Source organism: Pan troglodytes, chromosome 23 (genome assembly GCF_028858775.2).
Source record: "Pan troglodytes isolate AG18354 chromosome 23, NHGRI_mPanTro3-v2.0_pri, whole genome shotgun sequence".
NCBI lineage: Eukaryota > Metazoa > Chordata > Mammalia > Primates > Hominidae > Pan > Pan troglodytes.
The window spans coordinates 41807036-41825127 of record NC_086016.1 but is presented as its reverse complement, the minus strand read 5'-3'; the positions used below and the strand labels follow the sequence as shown (position 1 = coordinate 41825127).

At 38.6% G+C, this 18092-nt stretch overlaps 1 protein-coding gene across 7 annotated transcripts in view; it reads left to right on the top strand.

Moving 5' to 3' along the window:
* ENTHD1 (ENTH domain containing 1) overlaps positions 1-18092 on the top strand; it is a 151018-nt gene that overhangs the window by 66272 nt on the left and 66654 nt on the right. For all 7 annotated transcript variants that reach the window (XM_001166227.6, XM_016939206.3, XM_054675910.2 and 4 more), the window contains one exon: positions 6451-6571. In XM_001166227.6, the coding sequence (XP_001166227.3) occupies positions 6451-6571 (121 nt within the window). The remainder of the gene's footprint in view (positions 1-6450; positions 6572-18092) is intronic.

Here is an 18092-nt window from a genome sequence, read left to right as displayed (position 1 = left end):
TATTCATGTCCTTTGCTTATTTTCCTGTTTGGTTTCTCATCTTTGTCTTAGCAATTCCTAAGAGCAATTTATGTATTAGAGAATTAGCCCACTTCCTGGTTCTTTATCTATTTTCCATTTGATTTAAAATTTTTATTTATGACTTTTTTTGCTTTATAGAAATCTTTATAAAATGTTTATAAAATCTTTATTAAATGTTTAAAAAATCTTTACAAAATGTTACCCTGGGCTGACCATACTGGTTCATGCCTGTAATCCCAGCTCTTTGAGAGGCTGAGGCAGGTGGATCACGAGGGCAGGAGATCGAGACCATCCTGGCTAATACGGTGAAACCCCATCTCTATTAAAAATACAAAAAATTAGCCAGGCGTGGTGGCGGGCGCCTGTAGTCCCAGCTACTTGGGAGGCTGAGGCAGGAGAATGGCGTGAACCTGGGAGCCAGAGCTTGCAGTGAGCCGAGATCGAGCCACTGCACTCCAGCCTGGGTGGCAGAGAGAGACTCTTTCTCAAAAAAAAAAAAAAAAAAATTCGTTGGGCATGGTGGCATGTGCTTATAGTCCCAGCCGCCAGGGAGGCTGAAGTGGCAGGACAGCTTGAGCCAAGATTATACCACTGCATTCCAGTCTGGGCAACAGAGCAAGACTCTCCCTCAAAATTTAAAAAAAGTCACTCTGATCTTTTTTTTTTTTTTTTAACATACTATTTTTTAGAGCCATCTTAGGTTCACAGCAAAATTGAGTGGAAGGTACAGAGATTTCTCCTTATGTCCTCTACCCCTCCTACAAGTACACCCTTCCCACCCCTACCAACATCCTACATAAGAGTGTCAAATTTTTACAATCAATGAATCTACATTAACATATCATAATCACCCAAAGTCCAGTTTACATTAAGGTTCACTCAATATTAGCAATATGTGAAATACAGCTAAAGCGGTGGTGAGCGGGAACTTTTCAGCACTTACATTTATAATGTAAACTTTTTTTAAATTTTAATTTTTTAAACGCTTACAGTAGAAAAGAGGAAAGGTTTGAAATCAATAATCTAAGTTCTTTCCTCAGGAAACTCAGAAAAGTGAAATAAATGCACAAGGAATAGAAGAAAGGAAATCATAAAGAACAAATTAATGAAATTGAAAACAGGAAAACAACAGAGAAAAAGGAATGATACGAAAAGCCAGTTCTTTGGGGGGAAAAAAAGATAAATAAGTAAAAATAATTAAAAAATTTAAAAAACAATAAAAGTTGATAAACCTCTAACAAGACTGGCAAAGATAAAGAGAGAAGACACAAATCACCAGTATCAGGATGAGACAAGAGATAACCACTACAATTGCTTCAGCTCTAAAAGGATAGTAAGGGATTACTATCAACAACTTTATACTTACGGGCCAGGCATGCTCATAATCCTAGCACTTTGGGAGGCCGAGGCAGGCGGATCACTTGAGGCCAGGAGTTCGAGACCAGCCTGGCCAACATGGTGAAACCATGTGTCTACAAAAAATGCAAAATACAAAAATTAGCCAGGCGTGGTGGTGTGCGCCTATAGTCCCAGCTACTCAAGAGGCTGAGGCATGAGAATCACTCGAACCTGGGAGGCAGAGCTTGCAGTGGGCCCAAGTCATGCCACTGCACTCCAGCCTGGGCTACAGAGTGAGTAAGACTCTGTCTCAAAAACAAAACCAAAAACATCTATTTGGTTTGTTTGGTTAGTGGGAGGGAGGGATGAATAGAGCACAGAGGATTTTTAGGGTAGTGAAACTACTATGTCTGATATAAACCAAACAAACCAAATAGATAATCAAAATAGGCAGGCAGAGTGAGACTCTCTCAAAAAAAAAAAAAAAAAAACAAAAAAAGCACAAAAACTTTATAACTTTGACAAATCAAAAGAAATAGAATACTTTCTCAGAAAATGTAAACTACCCAAACTCAATAGTTCTACAATCATTTTAAAAATGAGAGTCTTGATTGCACCACTGTACTCCAGCCTGGGTGACAGAGTGAGACCCTGTCTCAAAAAATAAAAAAATAAAGAAGAATTAACAGCAGTTTTACACAACGTCTTCCAGAAAATGGAACAGGAGGGAAGACTTCCCAATTCATTTTATGAGGCAAGTATTACCCTGATCCCAAGTTTAAACAAAGAAGGTACAGAAAAAGAAAACTACAGACTAATATCTCTCATGAAACTAGATGCAAAAATTCTCAACAAAATATTAGCCAGTTGAATCCAGCAATATATAAAAGCATACAGAAATCAACTGAATGTCTACATACTAACAATGAACATGTGGAAACTTAAATTAAGACAATACCATTTGAAATACTTAGGTATAAATTAAAATACTTAGGCATTAAAATACTGAAGTATAAATTAAAATACTTAGGTATAAATCCAAATTGAAATACTTAGGTATAAATCTAACAAAACATGTACAGAGTCCATATGTTGAGAATTATAAAATACTGATGAAGGAGATTAAAGAGGACCCAAATAGAGACCTATCATGTTACATGGATTGGAAGACTCAACATAGTAAAGGTCATAGTACAGATGACCCTAATTATTCTATAGGTTTAATGTGATTCCTATTAAAATCCCAGAAAGGTTTTCTATAGGGGTAGATAATAACCTTGTTCTAAAATTGATATGGAAAGGCACAGGCCCTAGAATAGCTAAAACAATTTTGAAAAGGAAGAACAAAATGGGAGTAATCCTTCTGCCTGATATTAATGCCTGTGTATAGCTACAGTAATCAAGAGAGTGCGGTATTGGTGGAGAGACAAACACGTGGATCGGTGGAACAGAATAGAGAACCCAGAAATAGACACACACAAACATGGCCAACTGATTTTTGACAAAGGTGCAAAAGAAATTCAATGTAGGAGGATTAGCCTTTTCAAAAAATAGTGCTACAGCACTGGGCATTCAGACAACCATGAATCTCAACCTAAACCTTGTATAGAAATTCACTCCAAGTTAATCACAGACTTAAATGTAAACTATAAAACTATAAAACTTTTAGAAAATATAGGAGAAAAATCTTTGAGATTTAGAACTGGGGCCGGGTGCGGTGGCTCACCCCTGTAATCCCCGCACTTTGGGAGGCTGAGAAGGGCGGATCACTAGGTCAGGAGTTTGAGACCAGCCTGGCCAACACGGTAAAACCCCGTCTCTACTAAAGATACAAAAAATTACCTGGTCGTGGTGGCATGCGCCTGTAATCCCAGCTACTTGGGAGGCTGAGGCAGGAAAATCGCTTGAACCCTGGAGGCGGAGGTTGCAGTGAGCTGAGATCGTGCCATTGCACTCCAGCCTGGGTGACAGGCGAGACTCTGTCTCAAAAAAAAAAAAAAAAAAAAAAGAACTGGACAAAAGCATGATCCCTAAAAGGAAAAATATGATACATTAAACCTCATCAAAACTGAAAATGTTTGCTCTGCAAAAGACCCTGTTAAGAGGATGGAAAGATAATTTACAGACTGGGAAAAAATATTTGTAAACCCCGTATCTGGCAAAGGACTAATATTTGGAGCATTTAAAGAACTGTTAAAACTCACCAGTTTAAAACCAAACAGTCCAATTAGAAAATGGGCACATGTTATGAACAGTCATTTTAACAAATACAGATGGTAAGTAAGCGCACGAAAAGTTGTTCAACGTTATTAGCCTTCAGGAAAATGTAATTTAAACATGCAATGAATATTAAAATGGCTAAAATTTAAAAATAGTGACAACACTAAATGCTAGTGAGAATATGGAGAAATTAAAACACTAATATATTACTGGTAGGAATGCAAAATGGTACAGCTACTCTGGAAAACAGTTTGGTAGTTTTTAATAAATCTAAACGTGGCTACTATATGAACAGCAATTGCTCTCCTAGGAATTTATACCAGAGATATGAACATCTAGGCTGGTACAGTGGCACATGCCTGTAATCCTAGCACTTTGGAATGCCAAGTTTGGGTGGATCGTTTGAGCTCAGCAGTTCGAGACCAGCCTGGGCAACATGGCTAAACATCATTTCTAAAAAAAAAAAAAATTAAAAAAAATTTAGTCAGGCATGGTGATGCGTACCTGTAGTCCCAGCTACTTGGGAGGCTGAAGTGGGAGGATCACTTGAGCCTGGGAAGTTGAGGCTGCAGTGAGCCAAGATGGCGCCACTGCACTCCAGCCTGGGCGACAGACTGAGACTCTGTCTCAAAAAGAAAAAGAAAATGTATATCATACAAAAACCTGTACACAAATGTTCACAGCAGCTTTATTTGTAATAGCCAAAATCTAGGAACAATCCAGAGGTCCTTTAACAGGTTAAACTATGTTACATCTATATCAAGGGTACTACTCGCAATGAAAAGGAAGAAACTTGAAATGAAATAATTTGGATGAATCTCTAGGAATTATGCGAGGCTAAAAAAGCCAGTCCCAAAAGGTTACATACTGTATGATTCCATTTATATAGCATTCTTCAAATGTCACAACTATAGAAATGAAGGAGAGATTAGGAACAGATTAGTTCTGTTGAGGGAGTGTATGTCTATAAAAGGTCATCAGAAAGGATTCTTGTGATTGTGATAGAAATGTTCTGTATCTTGACTATTTCAATGTCAATATCCTGAGTATGATATTGTACTATAATTTTGCAAGATGTTACCTTTGGAGGAAACACAATAAAGGTTACATAGGCTCTATTATTTCTTACATGTGGATCTAAAATGAGCTCAAAGTTGAGTTTTTAAAAGGGGTAAATCACTTTGGAAACTGGTTTGGTAGTTTCTAATGAAGTTAAAAATAGACCTGTCCTATAAGCTAGAAATGCTATACTACTACTATGTAGTATCCAGGAATAATGAATGCATTTGTCCACAAAAAGATTTATACAAGAATGTTCATAGTAGCTTTATTCATAATAGATGAACTTTGGAAATAATCCATATGCAGGAGAATGGATAAACAATTGCGATACATTCACATCTGTTTTTTGTGCAATCTCTCCCTCGTTTCTTATAGGTAGGAAAGGAGGGAGGAACTACACAGTAAAACATGGATGAATCTCATGTACATTATGTTGAGCAATAGGAACCAGACACAAAAGTATACATAGTATATGATTACATTAATATGAAACTCAAGAACAGACAAAATTCAATAATGGTGATATGATAGAATAGTGGTCATGATGCAGGCTGGTGGGATGGTATCAGCTGGAAAGGAGCTTGAGGAAACTTTCTGGGTGAAGGAAATGTGGTTACTATATAATTGTATACTCATAAAAGTTATCGAGCTCTACATGTAAGGTCTGTGTATTTTACTGTATGTTAATTACAATGGAGAAAAATTATCCCTAGTTCACAGAAAAAAAAAAAGACATACCAGCTAAACCCACTCTATAGACTTGATTTGGATCCTTTTCAAACAAGCTGTAGAAAAACCTGTTTATGACATTTAGGAGAAGTTGGAAATATGAACAGTTTATGGTAATTGATGACATTAGGAGCTATGAAGTGTATCAGTTTGATGCAGTTATTATCAGTTAGAGATTGCTATCGTCTGAATACTTGTTTTCCTCCCAAATTCTTAGTTGAAATCCTAACACCCAAAGTGATGGTATTAGGAGGCGGGATCTTCGGGAGGTGACTAGGTCATAAGGGCATAGCCCTCATGAATATGATTAGTGCCCTTATAAAAGAAGCCAAGAGAACTCCTTGGTCACCTTCTGCCATGAGGTTATAGTGAAGAAATGACTGTCTAGGAGGTGGGGCCTTGCCAGACATCAGATCTGCCAGCAGCTTGACTTGCTAACCTCCCAAACTGTAAGGAATAAATTTCTGTTGTTTATAAGCCACTCAGTTGATGGTATTTTGTTATAGCGACCGGAATGGACTAAGGCAGAGATACATAATGAAATAAGGGATTATTCTAGGATTTGCTTCAAAGTGAAACAGGTTGTCACAGATCACAAATGAGGCATGGTAGGGATATAAATGAAACAAGATTAGCCATCAGTTGATTATTGTTTAACCTGCATGATTGGATTGATTATCTTTTGTGTCTACTTTTTACTTGATGATAAAAAGTTAAAAGTTTTAAATATGAATAAAAGATATATACGAGTGACTTTATGATTGCCAATGAGACAAGATAATTGGCCTCTGAGATAGTATGCTGTAAGGATGCTGAAGGGTGGTAGGTAAAGGTAGTGCCCTAAGCAAAATCCTTGCTATCTACCGACGGTGTCTTCAGCAAGGTCTGGGGATTCCCGAGGGCACAAAACCTCCCTACACCCAGTAGACAGCCAAGTGATAGATGTATGTTTGAGTTAATTAAATCAGAATGTGTTTATGATGATGTTAGCACATTTAGATACTTTGTAGCTCAATAAATTGTCCATCCAGGGATATTAATTTTTTTCTTCAATTCTCATGTTCTTGTGTTTTCTGTCAGGACCTGATGACATTTTTGGATGATGATCCAGAGCTGCCTTTACTAGCAACACCTCCTTCCATTGTCTCTCCAATCACTTGCTTGTCAGAAGCAGAAGAAGTTTGTAATCTTTCGGGTGCAGGTAAATTGGTTAAGGAATAGGAAGTTTACTTATCAGATTTAATTTTGTGAAGTACAGCAACCGTTGGCTTCTATTTAACTTTGTTAATCAGGGACAGAACTAGCATGGATAAATTCAACCCACAACATGGTCCTATAATCTTGTTTTACCATTTGTTTCAGTGTTTTCTCTCTTCCTGTTTTACTTTTTCCTTTTTCATTGTTTGTTTCAAAAATTGACTACAAGCTTTAACTCTTTTACAAGTAGTTTTAATAGCAGAAAATTAATTTTAGTTCCTGTTTTTTTATAAAGAATTTAAATTATGAACTCTTTCAAAAGCAGGCATCAAGTGAAAATGTGAAGAGCTAAGATGCACAGTAGCCACAAATTGGTTAATCATCTCTTGAATAATTAACATTAGAGAAAGGCACAGTATAAAATTATACAAAACTAGCCTCCAATAAATTACACGATTGAGTTCCAACTGGGCTCTGCGACTACTCTGGATCCTTGAGGATCTGACTGACTCACTGTTGAGTCACTGCATCCTGTCTCTATTCTCCATGAACTCTCAATTTTCAATGCATTCTTCCTCTTGATTTTCTCAGAAAGTAGAATGGAAGATCTTCTGCCACCATGAGAACGAAACGTTCTCATTAGTATCTTTCATCACCTTATAAATCTTTGCTTTTATATTCATACAGGCATCTTTTCCCTTACCACAGAGGTGGCTTTTTATGTTTTGAGTTATATCTTCCCACTCTTCTTGGACCATGCATCTCACATTTTCTCCTTATATAGATCTATAATATCCAGTGTATAAGTGCTATAGTTTATTAGTATGGGTTTATTTTCTTGTTCAAGTTCGTATTTATAGAGTTTTCTTACAAAGCCAGTTGTGAGAATGATGAGGATATTTTAATAAACACAAAAACAAGAAATTGGGGGTTATAGTGATGTTTGTATAAGGATGGCATTAGTCACATGGATAATTAGTTATAAGTGGTTATAATTTTTAGACAGCTTGCTTTGTATTCTTAAACAGATTTAGATCCAGAAGCTTGAAAGAAGAGCATTAAGGAAAATGTTTTGTATTCTGCACCCCCTGACAGTTTTTTCTCCTAAAATTTTAAAAATAGACTTTGTTTTAGAGCAGTTTTAGGTTCACAGCAAATTTGAGCAGAAAGTAAAGAGTTCCCACGTACCCCTGTTCCACACCAGAGTGGTACATTTGTTACAATCAATGAACTTCCATTGCCATATAATCATCCGAAGTCCATGGTTTATATTGGGGTTCCCTTTTGGTGTTATATATTCTGTGGGTTTGGACAAATGTATAATGATGTGTATCCACCATTATAGTATCAGACATAGTAGTTTCACTACCCTAAAAATCCTCTGTGCTCTATTCATCCCTCCCTCCCACTAACCCCTAACAACCAGTGATCTTTTTACTGTCTCCATAGTTTTTCCTTTTCCAGAACGTCATATAGTTGGAATCAGATGGTATGTATGATTTTTAGATTTTTTTTTTTTACTTGGTAATTAACACTCTGGGTTCCTCCATATCTTTTCACGGCTTGATAGCTCTTTTTTTTTTTTCTTTGTTTCTTTTCTTTTTTTTGTTTTTGTTTTGAGACAGAGTCTCGCTCTGTCACCCAGGTTGGAGTACAGTGGCGCAATCTTGGCTCACCGCACCTTCCACCTCCTGGGTTCAAGCGATTCTCCTGCCTCAGTCTCCCGAGTAGCTGGGACTACAGGCACCCGCCACCATGCCTGGCTAATTTTTGTATTTTTAGTAGAGTCGGGGTTTCATCGTGTTAGCCAGGATGGTCTTGATCTCCTGACCTTGTGATCCACCCGCCTCAGCCTCCCAAAGTGCGGGGATCACAGGCATGAGCCACCATGCCTAGCCGATAGCTCTTTTCTTTTTAGTGCTAAATAGAATGTACCACAGTTTATTTATCCATTCGCCTACTGTAATGCTGAATAGAATGTACCACAGTTTATTTATCCATTCACCTACTGAAGGATATCTTGGTTGCAGTTTTGGCAGTTATGAATAAGCTGCTTTAAACATCTGTGGCAGGTTTTTGTGTGGAGAAAAGTTTTCCCTCCTAACATTTTAATACAAGTGAAATTGAGTATAAATGAGCATAAGAAGCAATCCTAAGGAGGGAAAAAGTAAAAAATGTAGCCGGAGGGGGGATCCCACCATTTTACTTGGCTGGGACCCATCTTAATCAGAGGGGCTTTTTCTATTTTTAAGTCATTCATTTCTGCAATCTTTCCTTTACAGTAGTCTCAGAGATATCTTGCTAAAATGCAGATCTTAGCATTTCACTTCCCAGCTTAAAAGCTTTCAACAGTTCTCCACTGGCAATAGGATAAGTCTAATTTTTAAAATAGTACCAGACAAGTACTTTTCATAGTCTGGTCCCACCCAGACTATGGGCTTCATCACCTAAAACTGCCAGTACTCACAATGCCCTGTGACAGTCCACTGCTTGTGTACTTTCTTCTCTTTAGAATGTCTTTGTTCCAGTTACTTTGACTGTGTAACACATTGCCCTGAAACTTCGTGGCATAATCATTTTTTCTGCTCAAGGATTCTCTGGGTCAGGAATTAGGATAGAGCACAGTGGGGATGGCTTGTCTCTGTTCCATGATGCATATCTAGCCTTAGCCAGGGAACACAAAGGCTGGGGCAGGAATCATCCGAAGGCTTGCTGACTCACGTGTCTAGCAGTTGATGCTGGCTATCGGCTGGAGGCCTCAGTTCCTCTCCATATGAGCCTCTTCATGTGGTCTTTCCATGTAGGCTAGTTTGGGTTTCCTGACAGCATCGTGGCTGTGTTTCAAGGATGAGTATTTTGTGAAAGAAAGGACCAGACAGAAATTGAATCATCTCAGAAGTCATGCTGTAATACTTCCACCTCATTCTGTTCAACAAGGCAATCACAAAGTCCTGCCCAAGTTTAAAGGCGTGGGGACATAGACCCCCCCACAACCTCTCCATGGAGGAAGGAGTGTCAGTGTCATATTGAAAGAAAGGCATATTGGATGAGACATATGTTGGCATAGTCATCTTTGGAAAATATAATCTGCAACAATCTTCCATCAAATTATAAATCCTTGACAAAATCCTGTTTGAATAGCCAGGTCCAGTGAAAATGTCACAACTGCTATAAAATCTTTCTGCATGCTAAACTAGTTTCTCCTTTCACTATGTTCCCAGAAGACTTTGCCCATTTCCCCATTATACAGTTTATAATTTTGTATCATAATTATTTTATAAATATTTATTTTAAAATTATATAAGTGAATATACTCTTAATTAAAAAAAATTCAAATACAGAGAAAATCAAAAGCTCCCTTGACTGTCCCTTACCCCAACACAGTCCCCTCCCCAGAGTGAACTATTACCAGTTTAGTGATTACCTCCCATACCTTTCTCTGTGTATTACATACATACGTGTACCTTTAGAAATATATAGAATTCACTTTGTTTTAAAACATTATTCTGCATTTTCCTGAAGCTTTTTTTAACTTAAGAATATCAGTTGACTATCCTTCAGTGTATGTCAATATGTAGAGATTTGCCATATTTTTAAAAACTCCTGCAATTCTTGCTATCATAGTTTATTCCCTTGCTGATGACATTTTGATATTTTTCACTGTTACAAAGAATGCTTCAGTGAATAACCTTGTGCACATATGTGAGTGTTTCTTTAGGGTGTGCTCCTAGAAATGGATTCTCTGGGTCATGATTTGTGCCCATTTTCATCGTAATTCATACAGCCAAACAGCCCTTCAGAATATCAGTATCAATTCACACCCTGGTTTGCAGCCTATTCACTCACATTCTCACCAACACTTGATGTTTTCAAGCCTTATGTTTTTATCACTTGGGTAAAAAGTTGCATTACATAGTAGGTATAATTTGCATATAGCTACATATTGAGTAGATATTTCTATTTCCTCTTCTATGGATTACCTGTTTTTTAACCTATTTTTTATTTTTTTCATTTAAATTGATTTTATAGCTATATATATAGATATAGATATATATCAGATATATTTCTATATATCTATAGATATATACATAGATATCTGATTCTTTCTCTGCTATTTATGTTGCAAATATCTTTCAGCTTGTGAATTGTCTTTCAACTTTCTTAATGGTGTCTTTGTAGAAGTTTTATGTTTTATTTAGTCATATTTATTCCTCTTTTTCTTCATGGCTTTTAGTTTTTGTGTTTTTAAGGTGGCTTTTCTTATACCAAGTTAATAGAACATATTTGCCCATATTTTATTTTAATTATTCTGTAATCCATGTGCATTTAAAGTATTTGCGAATGGTTTTAGATAAGGGCAATGGGCAGCCAGTTGTCTCAACATTTATTGACTAGTCCATTTTTCTCTACTGCTTTGAAATGACTCTTTAACCTGCACTAAATAGTATCTGTTTAACAACTCTATTCTATTCCATTGGTTCACTTTTCTTGTTCTGGTCTGTTTAATTTTTTGCAACAACTATAACAGCGTACCATAGTGTTAATGTATACTATTTTATTTAACCAGTATTGTCATAATGGTCATTTAGGTTATTTCCGTATTTTTGCTTTTATAAACAATGATGAAATGGCATTATTTTCCCCTCCCAAATAAAATAGACTTTATATTTTTCCCTGATTTGACACAGATTCTAAAATACATCATTCTGAATTTCTCTTGGTAAATTCTGTCCAGTTCACTAACTTATCCTGTCAACAGATGGTTCTAATTTCCATGTTATGATTTTGGCAACTTCAGCTCAAGACAAAAATAAAGTAGGAAAGTTATTGTGGTACAGAATCCTCAGTTCTCCTTTTCTCCCTTGCCTTTGCCCTCCATAGGCACGTGATGATCTGCTGTTCACACTCTGGCCTGCAGTAGAGAGGTCTTACTCCCTCACACCCCCACAAGCACTAGGGACTTGTCTCACTGACTTGCCCCTATCCTCACCTCCAGAGGAACCTCTCTTTACTCATTATTCCTTGCTTTTCTTTATAGTTTTACTACATGTTTATACTCTACACAATATATATTTCGTTTCACAGGCTTTTGAACTTTATATAAGTAGAGTCATTATGAATTTATTTTTCTGTGACTTTTATCATTCAATATCATTTCTTAAGATTCACCTATTTATTTTCACCGCTGTACAGTATTTCATTGTATATACATACAATGAAATGTATTTATAATGCATTTGTTTATTCTGCTGTGGAATACTATCCTCATTATGTATCAAGTTATTGTATTGTAAACAATGCTGTTTCTGCATTTGTATATTTGTACAAGATTCCTGGTTCTCATGGACAGGAGTTTCTCTAGGGCATATATTTGGAAGCGAAATTGCCGTACGGTTAGATATGAACATCTTCAAATTTGCTAGGTAATGCCAGATTGTTTTCCAAAGTTCTAGTTGCAGTTGCTGCGTGTCCTCACCGATTTTCCCCCTAGAAAAATCCAGTCTATTGGGTGGGTATCATTTGTTCTAAAATGTTTACCTTTTTTTTTTTTTTTTTTTTTTGAGACGGAGTTTCACTCTTGTTGCCCAGGCTGGAGTGCAATGGCACGATCTTGGCTCACTGCAACCTCCACCTCCCAGATTCAAGCGATTCTCCTGCCTCAGCCTCCCAAGTAGCTGGGATTATAGGCACGCACCACCACGCCCTGCTAATTTTTGTGTTTTTAATAGAAACGAGGTTTCACCATGCTGGCCATGTGTTTTTAATAGAAACGAGGTTTCACCATGCTGGCCAGGCTGGTCTCAAACTCCTGACCTCAGGTGATCCACCCACCTCAGCTGGGATTACAGGCATGAACCCCTGCACCAGGCCTTAAAATGTATTTCTTATAATGAAATTCAGCATATTTTCATATGTCGACACATTTCATAGGTGTGACTCACTCATGTTTCCTCATCTGACGTGTCCATGTCTGTTGGTCATTTTTCAGTTTGGTTGTTTGTTTTTTTCTTAATTGATTTATAGGAGTTCTTTATTCTGGAGCCTAAGTATCACATCTCATAAACATTTTTCCAGTTTGTGACTTGTCTTTACACTTTGTATGGAGTTTTTGAATAACAGAAGTTCTGAATTTTAATGAGGTAGATTTTTTTTTCTCTATGGTTTGTACTTTTCATATGTATCTTGTGTTATTTTAAGAAATTCTTATTCAAGACTATAAAGATAATTCTATATAGACTAACATTTTCTTATAGTTTGCTTCCCACAATTAAATATTTAATGCAGCTGGAATTAATTTTGGTGTATGATTGAGGTAGAAGTCCAATTTTACTTCTAAATGGATAGCCAGCTGTCCCAGAATCATTTATTGAAAAGTCTGTCCTTTCCCAAGTGAACTGCAATGCCATCTGTAACCTAAAGTAGATTTACACATATGCATGGAACTGTTTATAGCCTCCCTATTCTGCTCTGTCAGTGATATGACCAACCCTGCATTGATAAATAGTTTTAATCACGCCACCTTTGTAATAATTCTTGATGACTTTTCTTTCATCAGGAATGTTTTGGCTTTTTTTTTTTCCCCTGAGACAAGGTCTCACTCTGTCGCCCATGCTGGAATGCAGTGGCACAACTGCGGTTCACTGCAGCCTCAACTTCCTGGGCTCAGGTGATTCTCCCACCTCAGCCTCCCAAGTAGCTGGGACTACAGGCTCACACCACCACACCTGGTTAATTTTTTTTTTTTTTTGTAGAGATGGGGTTTTGCCATGTTGCCTAGGCTGGTCTTGAACTCCTGGACTCAAAGGATCTGCCTGTCTCAGCCTCCCAAAGTGGTGGGATTAGTTTGGGCTATTTTTGACCCTTTGCTTTCACACATGAAAGTTGGTCAAGTTTCTTGAATAAAACCTGTTGGAGTTTTGATTGGCTCTACATTGAATCTTTAAGTCAATTCGGAGAAGTGACATTTTTATGATATCCAATCATTCTATTCATCTAATTCTTCCTTAATGTGTTTTTTTATAGTTTTTCATATAGGTTCTGTATATCTTTTGTTAGGTTTAGTCCTAGGTACTTATGTATTTTCATTGCTACTCTAAAATATGTCATTTTATAAATTGCATTTTCTGTTTGTTGATGAAAATGAATAGAATTAAGTTTTGTATATTGATTTTGTATCCAGCAGACCTGCTTAATTCTTACCAGTTTTCCCAGTTTATCTGTAGATTCTTCTGGGTTTCTTAGGTTGAAAATCATTTAATCTATAAATAATAATGAACTTATTTCTTAATTTTCAAGCCATACACTGTGTATTTTGTTTTCTTACCATACCATGCTAGGTGGAATGACTTACACAGTGCTGAATGAAAGTGTGATCGTGGACTTTCTAGACTTAATGAGAATGATTTAAACATTTTGTCATTAAGATACAGGCTTAATGTGTGTTTTTGCAGATCTCCGTTCCTTAACAGTTTTATCTTGACTATATGTTGAGTTTCTCCACTTTTAGCATTTATATGGATAGTTACAGGTTTTTCTCCTTTAGGCTGTTAATTTAATAAATTAGTTGATTTCCAGATATTAAAATAACCTTGAATTCCTGGAATAAGCTGAATGTGGCTGTGATATATTATCTTTGATATATATTACTGGATTTGATTTGCTAATATTTTGTTTAGGAGTTTCGCATCTATGTCTATGAGTAAATTAGCTAGGGTTGTTTTTTCTAAAATTCTCTTTGTCATATTCTAATTCTAAGGTCATGCTACACTCATAAAAAGAGTTGGAATATATTTGCTCTTTTTTATACTCTGGACTAGTTTGTGTAGGGTTGTTTGTAAGGTGCTGTGAACATAAATAAGGTGTTCTGTAAGTGCACAAACGGTGGTGCTGGCAGAGGGCTGCAGCAAGGGAAGGCGAAGCTGCACCCACAATGTGTCTCTCCCTGTGAAGACAAAGCACTGGGCCGGGCACGGTGTCTCACACCTATAATCCCAGCACTTTGGGAGGCTGAGATTGGCGGCTCACTTGAGGTCAGGAGTTCAAGACCAGCCTGGCCAACACAGTGAAACCCCACCTTTACTAAAAATACAAAAATTAGCCAGGCATAGTGGTGCACACCTGTAATCCCAGGTACTCGGGAGACTGAGGTGGGAGGATTGCTTGAGCCTGGGAGGCAGAGGTTGCAGTGAGCCGAGATTGTGCCACTGCACTGCAGCCTGGGCGACAGAGCAAGACTCCCATCTCAAAAAAAAAAAAAAAAAAAAAAAGACGAAGGGGTCCAATGTAATCAACCTGCCACCTGGTAACTGGCTGTTTTCCCTGCTAGTGATGTAGCATTAGCTACCACTCCGGGCATTTTGGATGCTCCGCATCTGTGGCAGCCAGGTCACCTTGGTGAGGAGCAGTCATGTTGTTGAGCCCCTGCCTGTTGAGGTCATCCTTGCTACATGGCCTACTGAAGAACCACTGGAATGACTAGGAAAGAAGATTATTGACAGCCACTAAGTCGAGCATTTTTCCCACCTGATTTTTGAGAACCTCTTCCACAGTGAACGTCCCCTAGCAAGCATTTATAGTGACATAAATATCTTCACATTGTGCGCACATCCTGAAAAGTCCATCCACATGCCTCCTTGTTACTCTTTCTAAGTCCCTGGCCAATACCCATTAGGTATCTTGTCTTCCAGGATGTCCTGTGTGAAGATATACTGTTTCCAATGCTGTCGACTAGGAGGATTATCCTGCAGTCTTTCAGGAGCACTTCTGAGTGGGCTGTAGTGTTGCAGTTACCTACTTCTGGGTAGCGCTGGCATACTTGACGTATTAGCAATCCTGGCTAATTTCATGTTTAAACCAATCCTATACATATTCCTTTTGACTGACAATAGAGAATTATCCATGAAGCTCTAGCTCTAGGTGTAGGTTGAGGGAGAGGCAGTGAAGGAGTGGGATCATGCTCCATGGAGTATGAGCCACCTGCTTGCATTGTTTACATGGGCTTCAGGACTGGTTTCATCTATGTCATTTTTTTGTTTGTTTTTGTTTGTTTGTTTTTGTTTGGTTTTTTTTTGAGATGGGGTCTCACTGTGTCGCCCAGGCTGGAGTGCAGTGGCTTGATCTCGGCTCACTGCAAGCTGCGCCTCCCGGGTTCACAGCATCCTTCTGCCTCAGCCTCCCGAGTAGCTGGGACTACAGGCGCCCACCACCACACCCGGCTAATTTTTTGTATTTTTAGTAGAGACGGGGTTGCACTGTGTTAGCCAGGATGGTCTGGATCTCCTGACCTTGTGATCTACCCGCCTCAACCTCCCAAAGTGCTGGGATTACAGGTGTGAGCCATCGCACCCCGCCATCATCTATGTCATTTTGATTTGACAGTGGAATGCTACTGCGTACATCCAGTTTCATCTTCTATGGATCAGGTAACACCCATAATGTGAGCTGACAGAGTCACTTGGTGTACTGTGGTCAAGCATTCAGTCTTTATCAGGGTGTAGTAGCAAGCCAAGTGTTGTTTTTTAGGTGGATAATAGTTGTAGGCAGAAGAACGCATGACCTTACTCCAAAGCCCTAGTGGCCCACTCCTAGGGTTCTGCTCTGTGATTTTCTTACTGCTGCCTGTCAGAGGCTCCATTGATCACCTGTCTGCCTCAGGCACTTCCCTTACCCTTGGTTCTGCTAAGTTATATGATCCAGGTGTCGGGGCAGCTTATCCAGTGGCCTGGACCTGCTGCAGGGCCTTTTGTTTGCTTTGGTCCTCACTCAAAACTGGCAGTAAATAGAGAGAGCAGCATACCCATGGCCTCCAAAGTTTAGAGAGGCCCATGATTATCATGTTTCTTTCCTTATGTTGGGCATTTCAAGATGCAATAACATGTCTCTGACTTTAGAGGGGATATCCTGACATGCTCCAGACCAGCGGATACTCTAAAAACGTCACAGATGTGGCATTCCCTTGAACTTTCCCAGGACTTATTGGCCACCTTCTACATACATGTAGCATCAAGAGTGCTTGCCACTTCTTGCATAAGTCCACTTAGCACTGTATCATCAATGTGATAGCCAGTGTGTTGCTCTGTGGGACAGACATCAAGAGATTTAAGGTCCCTCTTGCCTCTATTGAAGGACATAGCAGAGTTGACACAGCCATAAGGCAAGACAGTAAAGACAGTATACTGTTGTCCCTGTCACATGAAAGTTAACTGATTCTCATTATCTTTATTAATAGGGATTTTAGGAAAGTTTCTAGGTCGACACCTATATACTATAGATGCCTGGGGCTGTGTTGATTTGCCCTAGTAAAGAGCCCACAACTGGAACTATAGCTATGCATGGTACCATCACCTGATTATATTTGCAATAATCTACAGTCATCCTTGACAGTCCACGTGGCTTTGCAGAAAAACAGGCAAGTTATACTGGAATGTGGTAAGAATCACTACCCCTACAACTTTGAAATCTTTGATGGTGGCACTAATTTCTGTAATTTCCCCAGAAAGATTTTTAGAGGGGAGGTGGTATAATTATAGCGGTTCTGCCTGGTCTCTCTAATACCCTAATAACTTGAACTCCATGGGTGGTGGAAGCAGAGGGGAGAATTTCACAGGTTACTAAGCAGGTCTGTTCTCACCATACATTCTGAGACCATGGAAATAACTAGAGGTAGGTCTGTGGTTTAGCTGGATTTGGTGTGAGGTAGCTCTTAGGCCAAGACTTCATGTGTCACCTGGTTTCTTAAGTTCCTCCTCTGGCCAGTAGACTACGGTGGCATTGTTGGATCTCCAGAAATTAGTGTCAGTTCAGAGCCAATATCGGATAAGTACTTATCTAAGTACGGTCATTGTTGTGAATAGCTTCAGGTACCTCTAGGGGAGGCTTGGGGAAGATTTACTGTACACGCCTGTGGCTACATTGCAGGATTCATTCTCAAAGGGCTCAGACCTTCCCCTCAAGAAGTTCTTGCTCTGTGAACTGGCCTAGGCTTAGGAGCTGGATAAGAGGCTATGAATCCCCTATAATGACAGTAGTTAGGTTTTCTATCTATTTATATTAAGCTCACTTAGTAGGCTGCCTATATATTTTCCATAGGTCCTGTGATTCATTAACCACCACCACACATCCTGAAAGTAAGAAAACAAAAAACAAAAAACAGAAAACGGATACCACGGCATCCCTGTGGCTTACTATGATTATCATGCCTAGCTTGTCTCCAAGAGTTAAGCACTGCTATTTGCTTTTACTGCTCCAGGACCCCAGTATTCCCAGTGAGATCAGGAAACCCAATTCCATTGCACCATCCCTGTTATCCCTGGTCATCTCAGCCTACAGATGACAACCACTACAGAGCTCTTCAGAGATGCTGGTGCCCCATCAAAGTATGCTTTTTAAATGCCTTAGTGAACAGAGTGTCCTCCAAGGCAATTAAAAGGTGGCCGAGCAAATTGTATGTAATAGATCCATCCCGACAGTCCCATCTCATGGAGCTTTTAAGCTCCCTCTCCAGTGTGCCAGAGCAGTGCCCTTTT